The 18,442-nt window shown below is 43.9% G+C and overlaps 1 protein-coding gene across 4 annotated transcripts in view; it reads left to right on the forward strand.

Annotated features, from left to right (window-relative positions):
- Positions 1-18,442, forward strand: part of RFX4 (regulatory factor X4) — a 162,280-nt gene that overhangs the window by 31,840 nt on the left and 111,998 nt on the right. For all 4 annotated transcript variants that reach the window (XM_027070926.2, XM_053226685.1, XM_053226684.1 and 1 more), the window contains one exon: positions 16,024-16,084. In XM_027070926.2, coding sequence (XP_026926727.1) covers positions 16,024-16,084 — 61 coding nt within the window. The remainder of the gene's footprint in view (positions 1-16,023; positions 16,085-18,442) is intronic.

Raw genomic sequence — 18,442 nt, forward strand, 5'->3', positions numbered from 1 at the left:
GGCACCCCTTCACCTGTGTTTTGTTAAGTTTATTTATTTATTTTGAGAGAGAGCAAGCAAGAGAGAGCAGGGGAGGGGCAGAGAGAGAGGGAGAAAGAGAATCCCAAGCAGAATCTCCACTGTGTGTGGAGCCTAACATTGGGCTCAGGCCTACAACCGTGAGATCATGACCTGAGCCAAAACCATTAACTTACTCAGCCACCCAGGTGCCCCTCACTTGTATTTTTAAAGGACATTTTTGCTGGATATAGAATTCTAGGTTAGGAAGTGGGTTTTTTGTTGTTTTTTTAACCCCCTTTCACTACTTTAAAGTTGTCATTTGATGGTCTTCTGGCTTCCAAAAATTAGTCATCAGACTTATTTTTACCCCTTTAAATACAAAATGTTTTTTGTCTCTGGCTGCCTTTAAGATTTTTTTTTTTTTTTTTTTTTTTTTTTTTTTTTTTTGCTCTTTAGTTTCCAGCACTTTGACTACAAGGTGCAGGTGCGATTTTCTTATATTTTTTCTTCTTGGGGTTCACTGAACTTCTTGAACCTGTGAATTGTTGTTCGTAAAATTGGTAAAATTCTTGGCTGCTGTCTGTTCAAATATTTTTTTCTGCCCCATTCTCTCTTACCTTCTTCTGGGACTCCAGTTAGATGAATACTAAACCTTTCGACAGTACCTCATACATTTCTTATGCTCTGCTCTGATTTGTCCATTTTTCACTCTTTGTACCTCAGTTTGGTATTTGCTGTTGACTTCCCTTTCAGTTCTCAAATCTCATTTTCTGTTCTGTCCCACCTGGTGGTAAGCCTAACCAAGTGACCTTAATTTAAGATAGTGTATTCTTTTTTTCTATGGTAGATGTCCTTTTGATTCTTCTTTTTTTTTTTTCCCCAAATCTCAGTTGATATTTTCCTTTTTTTATCTGTTGTATCCATCATTTCCTCTATCGTGACCATCTTTTCCTCTCTCCTTAGCCATATTAACCATTGTTATTTTAAAGTTTCTGTCTGGTAACTCTGATTTTTGAGTCATCTCTGTATTAACTTCTATGATTGGGATTTTTCTATGGATTTCAAGTTTTTGGTCCTGTTTTTCAGGATGCCTTATAGTTTTTGATTTGATGTTGGACATCATGGATGCAAAGATGGAGAGGCTTTGGGTGAATTACATTAACTTACCCCGAAGGGTGTTAAATTTTGTTGTAACAGGCAGGTAGAACACCAGCAGGTCTCCTCGATCCTGTCAAGCTTTGGTTAAGTCTGGTATGTTTTAGTTTTGTCTGTGCTACTAGGAAGTGGTCTCTACTCCTAGCTCAGAGCCTTTCTGGGTCATAGCTAAAATCTCTGGGTGTTTACCAAGTTCCTTCTACCTGACCTAGCTTGAATTTCAACCTCTGACTCCCCTGCTAATCAGTGATCAGTTCTTCAGTCTCTAAGCTGATGTCTTCTCAGTTTTTTGGTTTCTCACTGTATGAGTGAGTGGGCTAAAAATTTGAGGGGAATTTGAATGCAAGTGTGTGTGTTTCCTCCTCTGTGCATCTTCTCTCTGGAACATTGTTGCTTAGATCTGAGCCTTTGTCATCCCCAGCTCTGACTGGAGCCTAACAGACCACACTCCTTGCTTGGGTTCTGTTTCCTGGTGCAGCAGTTGAGAAGCATCCCCAGGGAAACCCAGTGTGAATACGGAGGGCACATCCTGTGTTTCCTTTCTCTCAAAGCCTATGGCTCCTCCAGTCCTGTCTGCATTGATTGCTCTCCAATGTCTTCAAACAGTTGTTCTAGGGGCGCCTGGGTGGCGCAGTCGGTTAAGCGTCCGACTTCAGCCAGGTCACGATCTCGCGGTCCGTGAGTTCGAGCCCCGCGTCGGGCTCTGGGCTGATGGCTCAGAGCCTGGAGCCTGTTTCAGATTCTGTGTCTCCCTCTCTCTCTGCCCCTCCCCCGTTCTTGCTCTGTCTCTCTCTGTCCCAAAAATAAATAAACGTTGAAAAAAAAATAAAAAAAAAAAAACAGTTGTTCTAGCTTTTACAGTTGTTTCAGTCAATGAGTGAGCTGTCTCATCATGGAGAGATTGGAAGTCTGGTTATCATCTACTTTAGATAGGGAAATTGAGACTTAAATTGGTGAAGTGACTTTCTAAGATTGCAAAGCAAGTCCATGCCAGGGCTCAGTCTAGAATAGGAGCCACCTGACTCTACCTGGATAAAAGAACAAAAAAGTTACAGTTCACATGTTTTTATTTTCAAAATACAAAAATTACATTAAAAGATAGATCCCCTGGCTTTGAGGCATGTGTGTGTATATTTGGAAAGTCTAAGAAAAAATATATGAGGAAGAAAAATAACCGCCTCTAATCTCACTGCCCAGAGGCAACCACTCCTGATATCCTTCTAGTCTTTCTTCCCAAGCATATATTGTTAAGCACACGTCTCTATATGTATATGCTCATAGTTTCAGGGATATATGCCTGTCATCCACTGAGCAATGACAAGTGCTCTAATTCCATTACCTCATTCACATCTCACAAGTCTTAGGAGGTAGCTTATAATGAGCTTCATCTTGCACATTTGAAAACTAAGGCTCAAAGGAGTTTAGTAATTCGCTCCACATTACATAGCTGGTGAGTGGTAGAGCTAGGATTTGAACCCAGGTCTGTATGTCTGCCTTTGAATGTTGGCCATTTTGTCTAGCACCCTTCTGCATCTCAGAAGGCAGTGCTTTGAAGACTTGGCATCAAGGATTTCATAACTTGTCCACAGGAATACCAGGACCAGAGCTAAGAGTGCTCTCAGTGGCTGATGGGTATGTCGGTCCTTGTCTGTGTCTTGTCACGTCTTCTACTAGATAGACTGGAGGCTCCCGAGAGCAGTTGTGGGGTTCACTGTTGTATCCCCAGGGCCTGGTACATAGAGGAGGGCTTAGGAGGTGGTTGAAGTTATAAAAAAAAATCCTCTCTGATTTACTATTTTAAGAATGCTCTGGATTTTGAGAAATCTGACCGTGGTTTAAACAATGTAGGTATTTATTATCTTATTTAACTAAAAGATGGGAGGTAGGAGGTTTCAGGGTTTATTTAACAGCTCAATTTCATCCTGGACCCAGACTCTGTGTGTCTTACTATAAAATCCTCCTGAATTGTTGGCGTTTGTCCTCCTGTTAATATCTCATGGTCACAAGCTGCTTAAAAAAGAATTTTCTAAATGTTTATTTAGTTTTGAGAGAGAGAGAGAGACAGAGCGGAGCAGGGGAGGGGCAGAGAGAGAGGGAGACACAGAATCCAAAGCAGGCTCCAGGCTTCGAGCTATTAGCACAGACCCCAATGCAGGGCTCGAACTCAAAAACCATGAGATCATGGCCTGAGCCAAAGTTGGACACTTAACCAAATGAGCCACCCAGATGCCCTGAGCTGTTTTAGATAATAGGCATCCAGTCCACATTCAAGACAGGTAGATGGAGAAAGAGGAGACACCAGTGAGTTTTCCTCTCATATGTCTCACTCTTGTTAGAAAACAGCAGTATCTTTCCCAAGAGCCCCCAGTAGACTTTCCTTATGTCATTTATGTTAAGAATTCTACCGTCTGTAGCTGAAAGGGAAGATAGGCAAGTGAATATTTGTCAGAAGAATAGAAAAACATATAATTACTCTTAATGGTTGGACGACCCCAGGCCAAGCTCAGCTTGACTCCTGTTTTTATACAGCCCAGGGTCTAAGATGTTTTTATTTTTGTTTTTAATTTTAAAGAGTGGGGAAAAATGAAGAAGAATATGTGACAAACATCATCTACGGCCTCCAAAAGCCTAAAATGTTTACTGTCTAGCTCTTTATAGAAAAAGTTTGCCATCCCCTGGCTTAGACAAATTAGGATTTTCCTCTGGGCTGTCACATCACTGCCCTGAATAAACCAGGGTTTTTATTAGCAAGCAGGGGAAAAAATGAAAGATTGGCTATTGAGTGGCTAGCTAAAGGGTCTGCCATAGAGTTTGCCTGTGAACCAGTCCCAGTAGGTAAAAATGCCTTCCCAGGATCATGTGAGGAGAAGTTAACATTCCACCTGCTGACAAAAGATTGTTTTCCTCTGGCCTGAGTGAGAGCTGGGCATTAGTACTGGGAGTCCTGGTTAAAATGAAATGGAGTGGGAGAATAATCAATTTATTAGCCTAGAATAAGAAAGCTAAGCCTCAGAAAAGTGAAGTTATTTGCTCAGAATCATACTTGGGTAGTGTTAGAATCAGAACTACTGTGCACATCTTCTGATTTCTATGCAGTGCTCTTCCTATTACACTCCTTTTATCAGCTCAGAAGACAGGGATTTAATTGATTAACAAGAGGTTCTATGAGCATGAGGAGATGGGACATGAGACATTTTGATGGAATGCAGTTGGGAAGAAAACCCTGGATCAGTGAGGTCAAGCCTTAAATGTCTGATGAGTGAGAGTCTGAACGGGAGTGGGTGGGTTATTTACCATAATTCAGGTTTCATAAATGCTCATTTCCAACCAGAAAAAATTGCATTTTCTCTCAGGCAGATGTCAGTAGATTTTCATGTTTCTGATGGCATAGTCACCAACCAAAAGGAAGACTTTGAATGTAAAGCATTATCAAGTCAGAACTTGTTGGCACATCATGTCCAGGGAGGAGAGCCCAGCGGTGTGGATTGAGCGGAATTGTACAGGTAGAATAGAAGTTCCTTCAGAAGATTCCCTGAGCACCTACTACATACAGGACTGTATAGAAAACTCAAAGTTATATGAGGAAGGAAAGAGCAGAGAACTGGGCATTAAAATATAAAATATATGAAATGTTATTTAGTATTTCCTAATATATTGAATATTATCATATTATATTCAATACCAAGTATATTTAGCATCAGGCAGTGTGCTAGGCATAATCACAGCCACAGTTTTCTTTAATTTCCTGGGAGGAAGGTATTTTTTTAATCCCCATTTTACAGATGAGGAAACTGAGATTCAGAGGTTGTGGGACTTATTCACTTGTCATGGCAAATAAGTGGCAGAGTTAAGACTTGAACTTAGTGCTGTCTGATTTTACAGCTGTCTCTCTTCCTATCACATGAGCATCCTCCTGTGGCTCTGTGCTCTCGTGGAATTTTTAATCTAGAATGGGAGCTCAGGCCCTGAAGAATAATACGAGGTCGTATGTGATCCATGCCATTTGAATGATGCAGGGTCCCTTGCCATACCGGGCGTGCTCCTGGGCTCTGGCACAACCTCATTGGAAGCTTATTAGAAATGCAGAGTCTCAGGCCTCCTCCAGACCCACTGAAGCATGCTCTGCATCTAAACACAACCCCCAGGTAATTAGAATGCATGCTACCATTTGGGAGAGGTCACAGGCTGGAAGGTGACTAGGGAAGGAATCTTAGAGGAGGCAGCCTCTGTGCTGAAACCTCCATGTGGGTCCTTTAAGTGGTGATGGTAAAGGGTTGGGGGACAGAAAGCCACAAGGAAGGTTTTGAGCTTGGAGAGTTTTCCAGATTGGCTTAAGCAGAGGTTGAAGGATCATGGGCTGGGAAGGTGAGTTTGGTCCGTATCACTGAGCAACTTGAATTCCAGACAAGGGGGTTGGAGTCTGATAGCTAAGGTGCCTCTGAAGGAGCTGGGTGGAGGAGTGACAAATCAAAGCGGCATTTTCAGAAGATTAATGTGGAGAGTCTGTGCAGGTGCATTCGAGCGTGGAGGACACTTTGGGGGTTTCCACCTAGTCCAGGTTTGAGGGAATGAGGCTGCAGTCTAGGGCAGCGTTAGTGGGATGGAGAGAGTTGGGGAGATGAGGACCATAGGATGGGTCCACACAGTAGGAACCCAGTGAGATTCCTTGGGATTCCTGTTGCCCTCCTTGGGAAAGAGTATAAGTTCAATGTGACCCAGATGTGCCCAAGTCCTCTAGCCTTCAGGGCACATCTAAGTCAGTGACTCCAGCCTCCATCCTAGATCTTAGGTGGGAGTCCAGAGTCTGCCCTATATCTCCAAGGGTTACCAGATTGTGTGTGCTGGGAGTGGAGGGGGGGGGGGGTTGGAAATATGGGAAGGGCTGCTGTTTCTCCTGAGACAGTCCACATTGTGTCCCTACCCTCTCTTGGCCATTGCTACCAGTGGCCGCTCTGTCGTGTTTGCCTCTCTCTGAATTCAGCCCTTCTTCTGTTACCCTCCCCGACACCTCCCCCACTTGTCATAGCTGTTCCCCACTGTTGGGTGGTGACGGAGAATTTTTACAGCACAAGGAAGAGGAAAGTCAGAGTTCAGTGGCATGATGGCATAGAATTGGGGTCTCAGTGGGTCCCAGCTTCATGTGACACATCATTATCATTTTAAGATCTCATTGCATCTCAGGGCTGTGTGTGTGAAAGCCACATATCTCCCTCACCCTAATCCACTCACTGGGCAGGTGTCTCCAGTTTGGGATCTTGTGACCTCCTACGGTGGGTTCCAGAGAAAAGGAAATGTAGCTAAATTTTTTCTCATGTCCACCGAGTGGTGGATGAAAGCCTCCTGCTGATAGCAGGAAGGTGTTCGACAGCTCCCAGAGCAAGGGTAAGGACTTGGAGTGGGAAGTTCCCAAAGTCTTCGCATGATGGCTTGTAACAGTCGGACTGCCTGTGTGGGGCAGTTTAGTCCTAGCTGGGAACCACAGCGTGAGACCGCTGGCTGGCTGATGAGGCCATGGTTAAAGACAACCCCCCAGACTCCTCCCCTTCCTCACCCACCCACTCTTCCATCTCAGGCTGCCCTTCTTGTGTCCCTCTGAGTGTCTGTCTGTCCTCTTCTCTTGTGGAGAAGGCGCTAGTCTGTCCTCTGTGCTTGGAGCTCACTGCCAGGGCCCCTCGACACCTCCACTCAGTCCCTCCGTGGGCTATAACTCCCTGAGGGGAAGAGAGAATGTCTTCTGATTGTGTGTTATTTAATTTGATAGGGCCTGGTGCCTAGTAGGTGCACAGTATGTGTTTATTAGGTAAATGGATATTAGGAAAGCAAAACACTGTAAAGCCGTCAGGTTATCAGTATTGGTAATTTGCTTTCGGTTTTTGGCATTCCAGTATCACTTAACCAAGTATGAATAGATTCTTCCTTCAGTTGCTCCCTCCCGAACAGAGGAGTTTTTATTTTGTTCAAACTCAGAGTATTTTGGAATAGATAAGGTGTTCGTATGGTTCAAAAATCAGAATGCCTTAAAGGTACTCATTGAGAAGTCTCAGTCCCACCTCAACTCCCTAGTGGTACGTGCATTTATTTCTTTATTGTGTATTTTTCCAGTATTTTTGGTGCTTTTTGTGCATTCTGCCAGTATTTTATTTCTTTATGCAAATAAAAATTCAAGTATATGTTCTTTTTTGCCACTTCTTTTTTTGAAGATTTTATCTTTAAGTGATCGCTACACCCAACATGGGGCTCAAACCCACAACCCAAGACCAGGAGTCGCGTGCTCCACCAACTGAGCCACCCAGGCACCCCCTTTTATGCCACTTTCTAAGACAAAAAGGCAGCAGCCTCAATGCATTTTGTTGTGACTTGCTTTTTTCACTTAATACTAAACCCCAGAATGCTCCCTATCAGTAAGAACAGAGAACATCCTCATTCTTTTCTTGTTTTCAATCTTTTTTTTTTTCACAGTTGTGTGGCATTCTGTGAGGATGTAGCATAGTTTAGCTAAACAGGTGAGCGCTGAGCTGTTGCTGAACGTTTACCATTCCAGACAAGTTGCGATGCGTATGGTCACCTCCCATGTGTCCCACCCATAGCTGTAGGATCTGTTCCCAGACATGGGACCGCTGGCTAAAGAGCATGTGGGATTTCAGTACATTGGGCCAGATGACCTCCACATGCGGAGGCACCCTGTCATGCTACCCCCGCAAGGTGGGAGGGCACCTCTTTCCCACAACCTCACGCACAGTTGTGTGGTCGCAGTTTGGATTTTTGCCAATCTGATTGAGAAATGGTACTTCAGTGTAGTTTTCCTTCTCACTAATTGAAATTAATCATCTCTTCACATTTCAAGAACATTTGTATTTTTTCCATCAACTGTGTGTCATGTGCCTTGCTTGGTTTTGTTTTGTTTTGTTTTTTGTTTTGTCTTTTTTTTCCTCTTGGTTCTTAGTCCTTTTCCTTTCGGTTTTATTGGCACTCTGTCTGTGGTGGGGAGATGAGATGGTTGTCTGCGGTATGACTGAAGTTTTCCCAAGCACGGTATTATCTTTCTACTTAAGGTGTGGTTCCCCCACACCCCCACATAAAAGCTTTGGATTTCTTATGTAGGAAATTTATCAACATTTCCTTTTATGGCTTTTGGGTTTTGTATGAAAATCAGAAAGGCCTTTTCTAACTCCAAGGTTAGGAAGGAATTCACCCAGAGGAGGTAAAAGGAGGCAGGTGTGGGGCCCCCTCAGAGCAATGCCTGCCAACATCACAGTTTTGTTTGGGGCTCAGCCCTGTTCCCACGGGGAGAAGGGTTTGCTGCCAGGGGCTGATGCCCACTGCCAAAGGCCTAGGTCCAGGCACCCTGATCATCTGCTGGCGTCCTTTGCAGTGGCTGGGAAGAGGTTGGATAAGGGGAAATGAAATGTTTGGCCAGCGCATGTTCCCAACAGGTGAGGTCTGGCCAGGTGCAGCCAGGTTAACATAATGAAAGGAAATAGAATTAGAACTTTGAAGTGAAACTCGAGACTTGCATAAACTTGAACCTTTCCTGGGATCTGAACAGAAGTAATTAATTTAGAAACGTTCTCCCTTAATATTAAACTCTGCCACACTGGCTCCAGGCAGGAAATATTCTAAAATAGGTTCCCAAATATTGTGAATTCAATCAGCAGATATTAGGCAGAGACTATGTTCTGTACCATATTTAGTGCAGTACTAGAGGTTGCAAGAGAGACTGAGGCTCAAAATGTTTGGGCTCGGGAAGTTTTCATGTCAACTACAGTGGGTCCTCTCCTGGCTCCCCCACTAGCTGTGTGACCTCAGACAGCTTGCTTCCCACTTCTCTGAGCCTCATTGTCTTTCTCTGTAAAGGGGGATAATACTAGTAATTAGACCTAAAATTGATTAAGCACTAAGTATACATTAAGCACTATATTTGGTATTTCACATATAAGGCACATTATAAGTCCTCAGTAAAGGTTCTCTGATAGAATTATTATTTGTATGTTTATGAAGATGGGTAGTCTCAGAATTTAATTGTGGTATGATCTTAGCCATTCATCCATTCATTCCACAAATACTTCTTTAAAAAAAAATTATTAGAGAGAGCAGGGAAGAGGGGCAGAGGGAGAGAGAGAGAGAATCTTAAGCAGGCTCTAAGCCTGACATGGGGCTCGATCCCATGACCCTGGGATCATGACTGAGCTGAAATCAAGAGTCAGATGCTCAACCTACTGAGCCACCCAGGCGCCCCTCCACAAATACTTCTTGAGCCCCTACCCTGTGTGGGTACTGGAGCCACAGTGGTGACGCAGTCTGTGCCCTATAAAGCTTACAGACTAGCAAGGCAGACACACTGGTGGGCAGGCAGTGACCATACCCTGTGATGAGGTCTTTGCTAGGGGCTAGTTGGGGTGCTGCAGGAGCACAGGGGAGGAGCAAATAGCCGTGTCCCAGGGGCTGGGCTTGCCAAACGCAGCCCCAGGGACAGGATGGGGATCCAGGTGCATGGCCCCTGCAGAAGAGTGACAACTATTATAGTAACAGCGAATACATAGGTAGCATGTATCTTGTGCCAGGAGTGGTTAACTAATCCTCACAGTATGTGCTTGATGCTATTGTTACCCCTGTTTTTCAGATAAGGAAACTAAGGCACCAAAAGGTTGTTCAAAGTCGCACAGCTGGCAGGTGGTGGAGCCAGTGTTTGAGCCTGGAAATTTGGCCTCAGACTTTCTATCAGGATGTAGATCCAGAGAGGGGAGCAGAGAATTTCCACTGGGAAATTGACTGAGATTCCCTGGAGCGTGTTTGGAGACATGACTGCAAAGTGAGAGCAGGACAGAGTGGCTGGAAGGCCAGGCAGTGGGCTGCATCTCGCTGGGAGGTTTTAAGCAAACGGCCGCTCTCTGGCTTTGGTAGGATGAGCAGGGTGGGCCTTGAGAATGGGTGGCCCAGCGTGTGCTGTGAGTGCCTCCAGGAGCCTTGCTGGCTGGAAATTCTGCCTTATGGCATGAATCTCATTTCGTTTGTGGCATTTTTGCCTGTTAAAAAGAAAAGGCATTTGGCAAAGTTTCTATCAACTGTGGCTATTTCCTTGTACCTAAAATGTGCTCTCCTGTGCTCGTCACCCAGGTGGTTCCTTCTCCTCCTTCAGATACCAAGACGCAAGTCACACCCCACATTTGGTGCCGCTGTAACATCCTGGACTTGCCCTTACATTTTATTTGCTGATAATTTGACTCTGATCTTAAAAGAGCAGAGACGGGGCGCCTGGGTGACTCAGTCAGTTGAACATTCAACTTCAGCTCAGGTCATGATCTTGCAGTTCGTGAGTTCAAGCCCTGCATCGGGCTCTGTGCTGACAGAGCCTGGAGCCTGCTTCCGATTCTGTGTCTCCTTGTCTCTCTACCCCTTCCCTACTCCTCTCTGTCAAAAATAGAGAAATATTAAAAAAAATTTGTTTTTAAAGAACAGTGACAATGTCTGTCTGGTCTCACCCTTTAGCCCCTGGCCTAGGGCTGGAACCTAGCAGACAATCGGTATTTGATGAATAAGTGAGTAACCAGCACTTCTGGCGAATCAGGCTTGACAGCCATCAAATAGGAGGGGCCTGGCTGTGACACACATACCCCTTTTTGGGAGAGAGAGGCTGGGCTTTGAGACCCTGGGCACAGAGTCACTAGGGGTCTAGAAAGGGGCCTGCAGGGGTGGAAGGCACCTCTTTGGTGACCAAGCTGGAGAGTCTGCACTGGCTCTGGCATCGACCAGTTCTTGTCCAAGCACTGTCAGTAGCCACCATGTGCTGAGCACAGAGTGAAGTCCAGTCTCCATTCATTGGCTGCAGGGCCTGGTGCAAGTGATTCAGACTCTGCAAAGTTCGATCTCCTTCTTTATGAAATCAGATCTAAAACTTCTTCATGGCACCCTTGGGAGGAATACAGTGAGAGAGTGCACAAAAACCTAGGCACGCATGATGCCTGGCTTAAGTACTTGGCCAATAAATGCTATTATTGTTGTGATGGTATTCTTTTTTAAGGTGTCTAGTTCTGAACACACTTAATTTTCAAACTGTGCTTGTGGTATAAGTTATGATTCTCATGTTTTAGGTAAAGGACCCCCCGGGCCTTTATTGGACTAGCTGCCCAGGGTTCCAACCAGAGTTGAGGGCAGAGCTGGGACTCGCACCCAGGCCTGCCTTGCCCTCAAAGCCAGGTCTCTTTGCATTCGCTGGTACCAGAAATGGGCCATCGCAGAGCTTCACTGGGGAGAGACATCTGACACAGTAGAGACAGGTGTGACCTGAGGCGGGGCGGGCACTGAGATGGAGTCCCAGAACAAGGGACTTTTGTGGCTCCAGCCAAGTGGACGGTGTGCGCTCTCCCTTGGGCCGCGGCTTTTGTCCTCCAAGACTTTTCGTGTGCTGCTTCCTCCCCTGGAACACCCCCTCCCTCAGCGTCCTCCTCTCAAAGTCTGACCTGTTCTTGTAAAGGTGAAGGGGACAGGCGACAAGCCAGGGTGACTGTGTGGCCCCCACTTGTTCTAAGTTCGGGGTATGTGTGTCCTTGGGTGTGAAAGAGAATGTTGAAAGCAGACTGGAGGTAAATAAGATGAAAACAATAGTTCTCTGTGTTGAGAGGGGCTTAGATTTCCAGAGATTTCTATTTTCTGTCTATTTTCCCAAAGTCAAAAAATGGACATGGATTACTTTTGCGAACAGAAAACAAAGTTATTTTAAAAACCCTGACTGTCTCTTCAGGGCACAGCTCAAATGCCTCCTCCTGTTTGGAGCTGTGATGTCGCCCAGTGTGTGTTTGCCTGGCGGGGTCTCCATCCACGCATTTGTCTTTGTCCCTGGAAGTCTTTCCGAGCAGAAGTGAGCAGAAGCGCGGCCTCCCTGGCCTGCTTCCCACAGCAGCCACGGCTGAGCAGAAGTGCTCCGGGGGATCCTGGCCGCCAGAGCAGCCGAGGGCGGTCTTTGCCACGCAGCCCTGAAAATGAGATTTGGGAGCTCTTAGCCTGTGTTGAGTTCATTCCACTAATTCCGCCGGCAGCCTTTCAAGGCAGGCGTGCTTATTATCCTCAGTTTAAGCAACTGTCTTGAAGCTTAAACAGAGTTATTACGTTGTCAGAAGAGCCCCTCTCCAGCTCCCTGCGCCACGCCCAACCCGCGTTGTAACCATCTTCCTCCTGGGAGGGGGTCATGAGCTTCTGGGTCCCCTGTCTCGGTCTGTTCCTCACCTTCTCCACCTTCTTTTCCCCTGACTTGGTCCCCCCTTCCTTGCCATCTGGTTCCCATCTCTGGCACACTCAGAGACTTAGCTCACTTATCACTGCTTCTTCCAGTAAGCCTTCCGCGATGGGCTCTGCTTTTTCACCCAGTCTGTGTCAGCAGGCTCTTCCTTGCCTATCCGTGTCATAGCGTTTATCACTTCTCACTGAACTTGGCCTTTCTCTCCGTTGTTTGTCTTTCTCGCTCTCCAACCAGACAGAAGGACAGGAGTTTAATTTCTTTATCCTCGGTGTCTAGCTGGCATAAATTAGCTATTCAGTGAATATTTTTTGAATTAATTAATATAATCCTTTCACTGGCCCTATAAAATGACCATTTACAAATGAAGGAACATGAAGCTCAAAGGTTGAGGGGTTTGCTCAGTCATGGCCAGTAAGTTTTGGCATTGATTCTAGAACACAGGTCTTTTGATATCTAGTCCAGCTTGGCCGAAGTGCTAAAATGTAAAGAAGCAGGGGGTGGGGGAGATAGTCTGCCAGTTCTAGTGGGAATGGAAATGTTAATCATGTTCCAGCATACGCCAGGAGGTATATTTAGGTCATTTATGTACTTTTCCTTGTTTGAGAAGAAAATCAATCATGTGTTTCTTAACATAGTCTTTTATTTATTTTGGATTATTTGCTTAGTATCATTTCTAGGAGTTGGGTTGTGAGGTCAAGTGACTGGACATTTTAGATGGCTGTCACTATTACGGCCAGTTTGCTTGCCAGAACTTTGTACCAGTTAACACTACCTTCAGAAAAATATGTGACTGTCAGTTTTACCATTTACACCCCAGCATTAGGGATTATCATTGTTTAAAACTCGTGTTACTCTCAGAGATGTAAAATTGTGCCTCATTATTATTTCCTATTTGTTTCTTTGTGAAAACTGAGGTTAGTATTTTTGTGTGTGTGTCTATATTGTTGTGAGACCCACGTGTTCATGCTCCTTATTGTGCTTTTTATTTCTTTTAAGATTGTTGAAGACGTTTGTGGAAGGCAGACTCAACTGTTAAGTGCCAGGTGGGAGGCACTAGCAAGAGGAAACACAAAAATTACTAAGATGTCATCCCTTTCTTAAGTAGGAGTTTCTTAAGTAGGATACTGAAGTTGGAGAGATGGATGTGGCTGTGTACAGAAATAATGATCCAGGTGGCTAAACTGTCCAACCAAGAGATAAGTTATAATAGGTTGTAGAAGAAGAGTTAGGATCAATGATGCCTGACTTGGAGAGTATCAGGGAAGGCTTCAAGGAAGTGGTGTCGTTTGTTCTAGTTGGAAAGGATGAGAAGCATTTAGAAGGAGCTCTAGGTTGACAAAGCACCGTGAGCAGGTGTCGAGCCCATAATGGACTGGGACATTTTGTCCCTGAGAACATTTCATGTGAGTGTTTGTATTGGTTAGGATGGTTTTGGTGGTAGGGAAGAGAATACCCAATGAAAAGAGGTTTTATTGACTAAGAAAATTTTATCATCTGACCAAACAAAGAGGCAGCTTTTGGGGGGTCGGCTGATGAGGCACAACATGACATTTGGAACCCCCAGTCTTTCCACCTTTCCTCTCTGCTGCCTCAGTGTGGACTTCATCCCCAGGCTGCTCTTTTCCCAGTTGAAAGCTTGCTGCCTCACTCTCGTGTCTGCTCAGCCATGTTCAAAACCAGCACAGGCCAGACTCTCTCACCTATTTGTTTGCTTGCTTGCTTTTGCATAAAACAATAGATACTTGTGTTTTCACAGTTTTGGAGGGCGGAAGTTCAAAATCAAGCCCTTCCATCTCTTCTTATCAGGGGAAAAATATCTTTCCCAGAGGCCCCAGAGAGCTTCTCCATAAGTCCTAAAGGCCAGCATCGTGTCACCCGCCCCCCCATCATGTCACACCTACCCCATCAGTGGCTTGATGGTAGATAAAACTACTGTGTTAGATTTAAATTAATCAACATTCACCTCTCTAGGGTTTGAGAGGGAATCACCCTCCCTGGACACATGGTCCCCTCTAAATTGCACTTCTGTTTAATAAGGAAGAAGCTGAGTATGTACACTTGTTGTATAAGCAACAGCAGTGTCTTATGGTGTTTATGAATACATGTTTTAATCAGAATTATACCAGTCTTTATACATTTCCATCAAGAAAATGTTTTCTGAACTCAACTTTATTAAGCTAATTTATTTCTTTATTTTTTAAATATTTATTTTGAGAGAGTGGGAGAGCATGAGTGGGGGAGGGGCAAAAGAGAGGGAGATAAAGAACATGAAGCAGGCTCCACACTGTCAGTGCAGAGCCTGATGCAGGGCTCGAGCCCACAACCCGTGAGATCATGACCTGAGCTGAAATCAAGAGTCAGATGCTCAACCAACTGAGCCAACCATGTGCCCCTAAGCTAATTTATTTGTTTTTAATGTTTTTCCCTATACCATATTTCATTTTCTTCCACTTTCATTTTTGTTTTACTTAAAATATTTTTTGTGGATATACAGATTCTTTTCCATATAAATTTTACACCACAGACTTATTTCTTTGACCATTTTACATGTTCTTAGTAAATTTTGTTGATTATATTTGTAGGTTTTGATGTTATTAATTTTCTCTTGAGATTGTTACTCATACTGGTCTTCTTGGGTCAAATTTTGTGGATCAAGAAATTTTATGTTGACTGTTTCTATTAATAATCTTTATTAGGAATTGGTTGAGGCTAATTACTATGTATTGCTCAGTTAATCCACGAATGAAATTGTGAGCAGTTCTTCATAGACACAAAGATTGATCTGTTGTTCAGATTGCTGTGTTGTAGCAATCAGCAAACCAGGACCTCACAGTCCAAATCTTGCCTGATGCCTGTTTTCATAGGGCTATAAATTAAGAATGGTTTTTACACGTGAATATTTATAATCTGTTCAATGGTAGAGATGTGAACTTTGAATTCCGGTTAAGAAAAATGTTGCCTCTTCCCCCCAAACAGTTCCATTATCCTTATTAATAGACCTATGTTACAAAAACTGTACTCAATTACTATTATTACATTTTGAATATTGTCAATTAAAGTTTTGTGGAAATTTGTTTTTTCTTTTGTTATATAAATACTATATAATAGTTTTGATTTTGCCTCTTGGCCCCCAGTCCCTAAAATATTTGCTCTCTGGCCCCTTACAGAAAAAGAATTGCCAATCTCTGCTCTGTTGTACTGCTATCCTAATTCTCCCGAACCCTTGCACTCTTCTTCCCTTACCTGACACCGCTGTCTATTCCATGGGCATTACCAGGAGCAAACGGTCAGTGAGGTCTGGAAGTTCTTAGGTCAGAATCTAGAGTCAGGTGTCCAGCTGCAGGTGGGAAAATAGCAAGTCGGGTGAACGCAGTCATGCCGCTCAGTGATAAAGAGAGACAGTTCCTCAACTCTTCACGGGTTAGTTACATCAGATCAAAATGCAAAGTGATGTAAAAGAGTTTTCTGTGTAAGTCAGTTTCTCCTTTTTTTCTCACTCGAGAAGAAGTCTAACATGTCGGAAAAGCCAAAGTACGGTTGCTTTCAAATCATCAATATTTGAGGGAACTTTGGGAGAGCTGAGAAGCCTTTTACTTTTCCTACTGAAGGTAGCTCCTTTTTCTTTCCTTTAACAGATGAGGAAAAAGAAAACAATAGAGCATCCAAGCCCCACTCCACTCCTGCTACTCTGCAATGGTAAGTTCCTTTTCAGCAAGTTCTCTCTTGATGCGGTGCTCGTGTAACTTCAGCTTCCTGCTGATACAATAGGGTATCGCTGAAAAGTTTGACATCAGCATGAGAACTTGACATCCAGGAGCCTAACATGCAGTCAATTTAATTTGCAGCTCTGTGTAAACTACTCAACTTAGGTCCAGCCTGGAGATTGGGATTTTCGGATTTATTTTATTTGGGTGTAGATTTTGTTTTCCATCACCAAGACCCTGGCAAGGACTGGCTGCCATGTGGGTGTTGTTAACTGATTTAATGGAATCCATTGTTATAGTTAATAAGGATGCAACAAATTATAGAAATGGTGGTCTGTTCACCCCTATCAATGATCCCTTAATGAATTAATCCTTAATTGCAACTATACTACAATTATTTTAACATTAGTAATATTAACAAGCATTATCTCCTTTAGTGGCTTTACTTTATTATTTGGAATTCCTGGACTTGGTGAAATATTTGATGGGTGATGTTGTAAGTGGTTGCTTTCTTGTTTGAGGTTTATAGGTACATTCTCCTCTAAGAGCTTTACTTAGAAGTTGTTCTGTAGCTTTGAGCACAAGAGCTGTCTACACCTGAGATTTATTCCTCAAAACTCCATGTCAGTTAGGGCTATGATTCCCCTGGCAGCACAGCCCAGCTAACCTGAGGGGATTAAGGAAGGAAGGGGAGGGAGGAAGGAGAAGTGGGGAGGTGTAGGCACTAAGAGCTATTATGTGCCAGCCTCCTCCATGCCAGGCACTTCCTGTAGGTGCCCTGAATTCTCACAATTCTCTGAAGTTGGTATCATTTATGCCCATTTCACAGATGAGGAAAATAAAGCTTAGACAGTTAAATCATTTGCCTGAATATACACAGGGCCACGAAGGGGCACAGGCTGGGTCTCTTTAACTGCAAAGCCCCTGCTTTGGAAGAAAGGATGGGGTGGAGAAGAGAGGACAAATGAGAAAAGAGAGCAGATGGGCTTTAAGGAGCAAATCACATTAGATTCTCCTGACTAATCCATGCACAGGTGAGAGGAAGACGCATCGGGAGAAAGCATTCAGGAGCGTAACTCAATCTTCTCTAACAAGAGTCTCCACAGTCAGCTTGCTTGGCTGCAAGGACAGCAAAGGTTATTTTCAAGAGCTTGATTTCCAGACTTTGGCTTGTTTCCATCATTTTGTCCCTGTCTTCTTTTTCTCATTGCATTTGCTGCTTTTCGTTTTCTTTAAAATTCTACTCTATTTCCCTGGTCAAACCTGTGCCTGCACCCTTCCTCCCCCAAATCATGGCCACACAAATTCCCATAATGCCAGGACATCTAATGAGGTATCAATATAAAGGACTTTGGGGATGAGAATTTCTAGAAATGCAAGGAATTGGCAGACACACTGACTTTAAAAACCTGAGCACGTTGCACATTTCAGAATAAAAAATTTGAGAGTGAGTAGAAGAAAATCACCTTGTTCATTCCTAATTTTCTGTGATTCTCTGATATCTGCCTGGCAACAGTGAGTCTGCGGACAGTGCAGCGTCTTAAATCAGACTGCCAGATATTAACTCCCAGCTGTGTAGCCTTGGGTGCAGTCCTTAACCTATCTGTGCCTCGGTCTCCTCACCTGTAAAATGGGAATAGCAGTGGTATCAAACTCCTAGGGGTAGTCGTCAAGAGGAAACTGAGTTAGTACAAAGAAAGCGCTTGAAGCATCTGAGGTAGAGCCAGCGCTCAGCACACCCTCCCTTCTGAGTCCCCCAGGGCATCCTGGAGCAGGCCTTCCCTCCTTCCTGATGTATGCAGTCAGTTCACCCCTACTGTACCTAAGCCTGTACAGAATGTCCTTTTCTACATAAAGCGTCACATAGATCATTCCAAAAGACATTTCATTTTCCAATTCACAAAGTCAGGCAGGGGATTTTTTTTAAATAAATTTGCTTTCAAGGCCAAATCAGATTCAAGAATTTATAAATTTTTGTTTTATTATTATCAAAAGACATCAAGTTGTTCAAAGACCATCAGATGGTCCTCCAATTCCCTTTATATGTATGAGATAGACTTTCAGTCACTAATTGAAGAAATGTTGGCTGTGCACCTACTATTGCTACACCCTGTTCTAGGCTCTGAGAGTGCAACGGTGAGTAATATAGACCAGGAATGATGAGGGGGAAAGTTTTATGATATAAAAGTATCATATTAATGATAAATAAATAAACAAGGAATGCATTAGATACTGGCAAGTGCTGTGCCTAGAGTTAGAACTGGCTGACAGGGTAGTGTCTGAGAGGGTTTTTAGGTTGAGTGGTGTGGGAAAGCTTCCTGGAGGAGGTGACATTTAAGTACACATTTGT

This window comes from Acinonyx jubatus, chromosome B4 (assembly GCF_027475565.1).
Source record: "Acinonyx jubatus isolate Ajub_Pintada_27869175 chromosome B4, VMU_Ajub_asm_v1.0, whole genome shotgun sequence".
NCBI lineage: Eukaryota > Metazoa > Chordata > Mammalia > Carnivora > Felidae > Acinonyx > Acinonyx jubatus.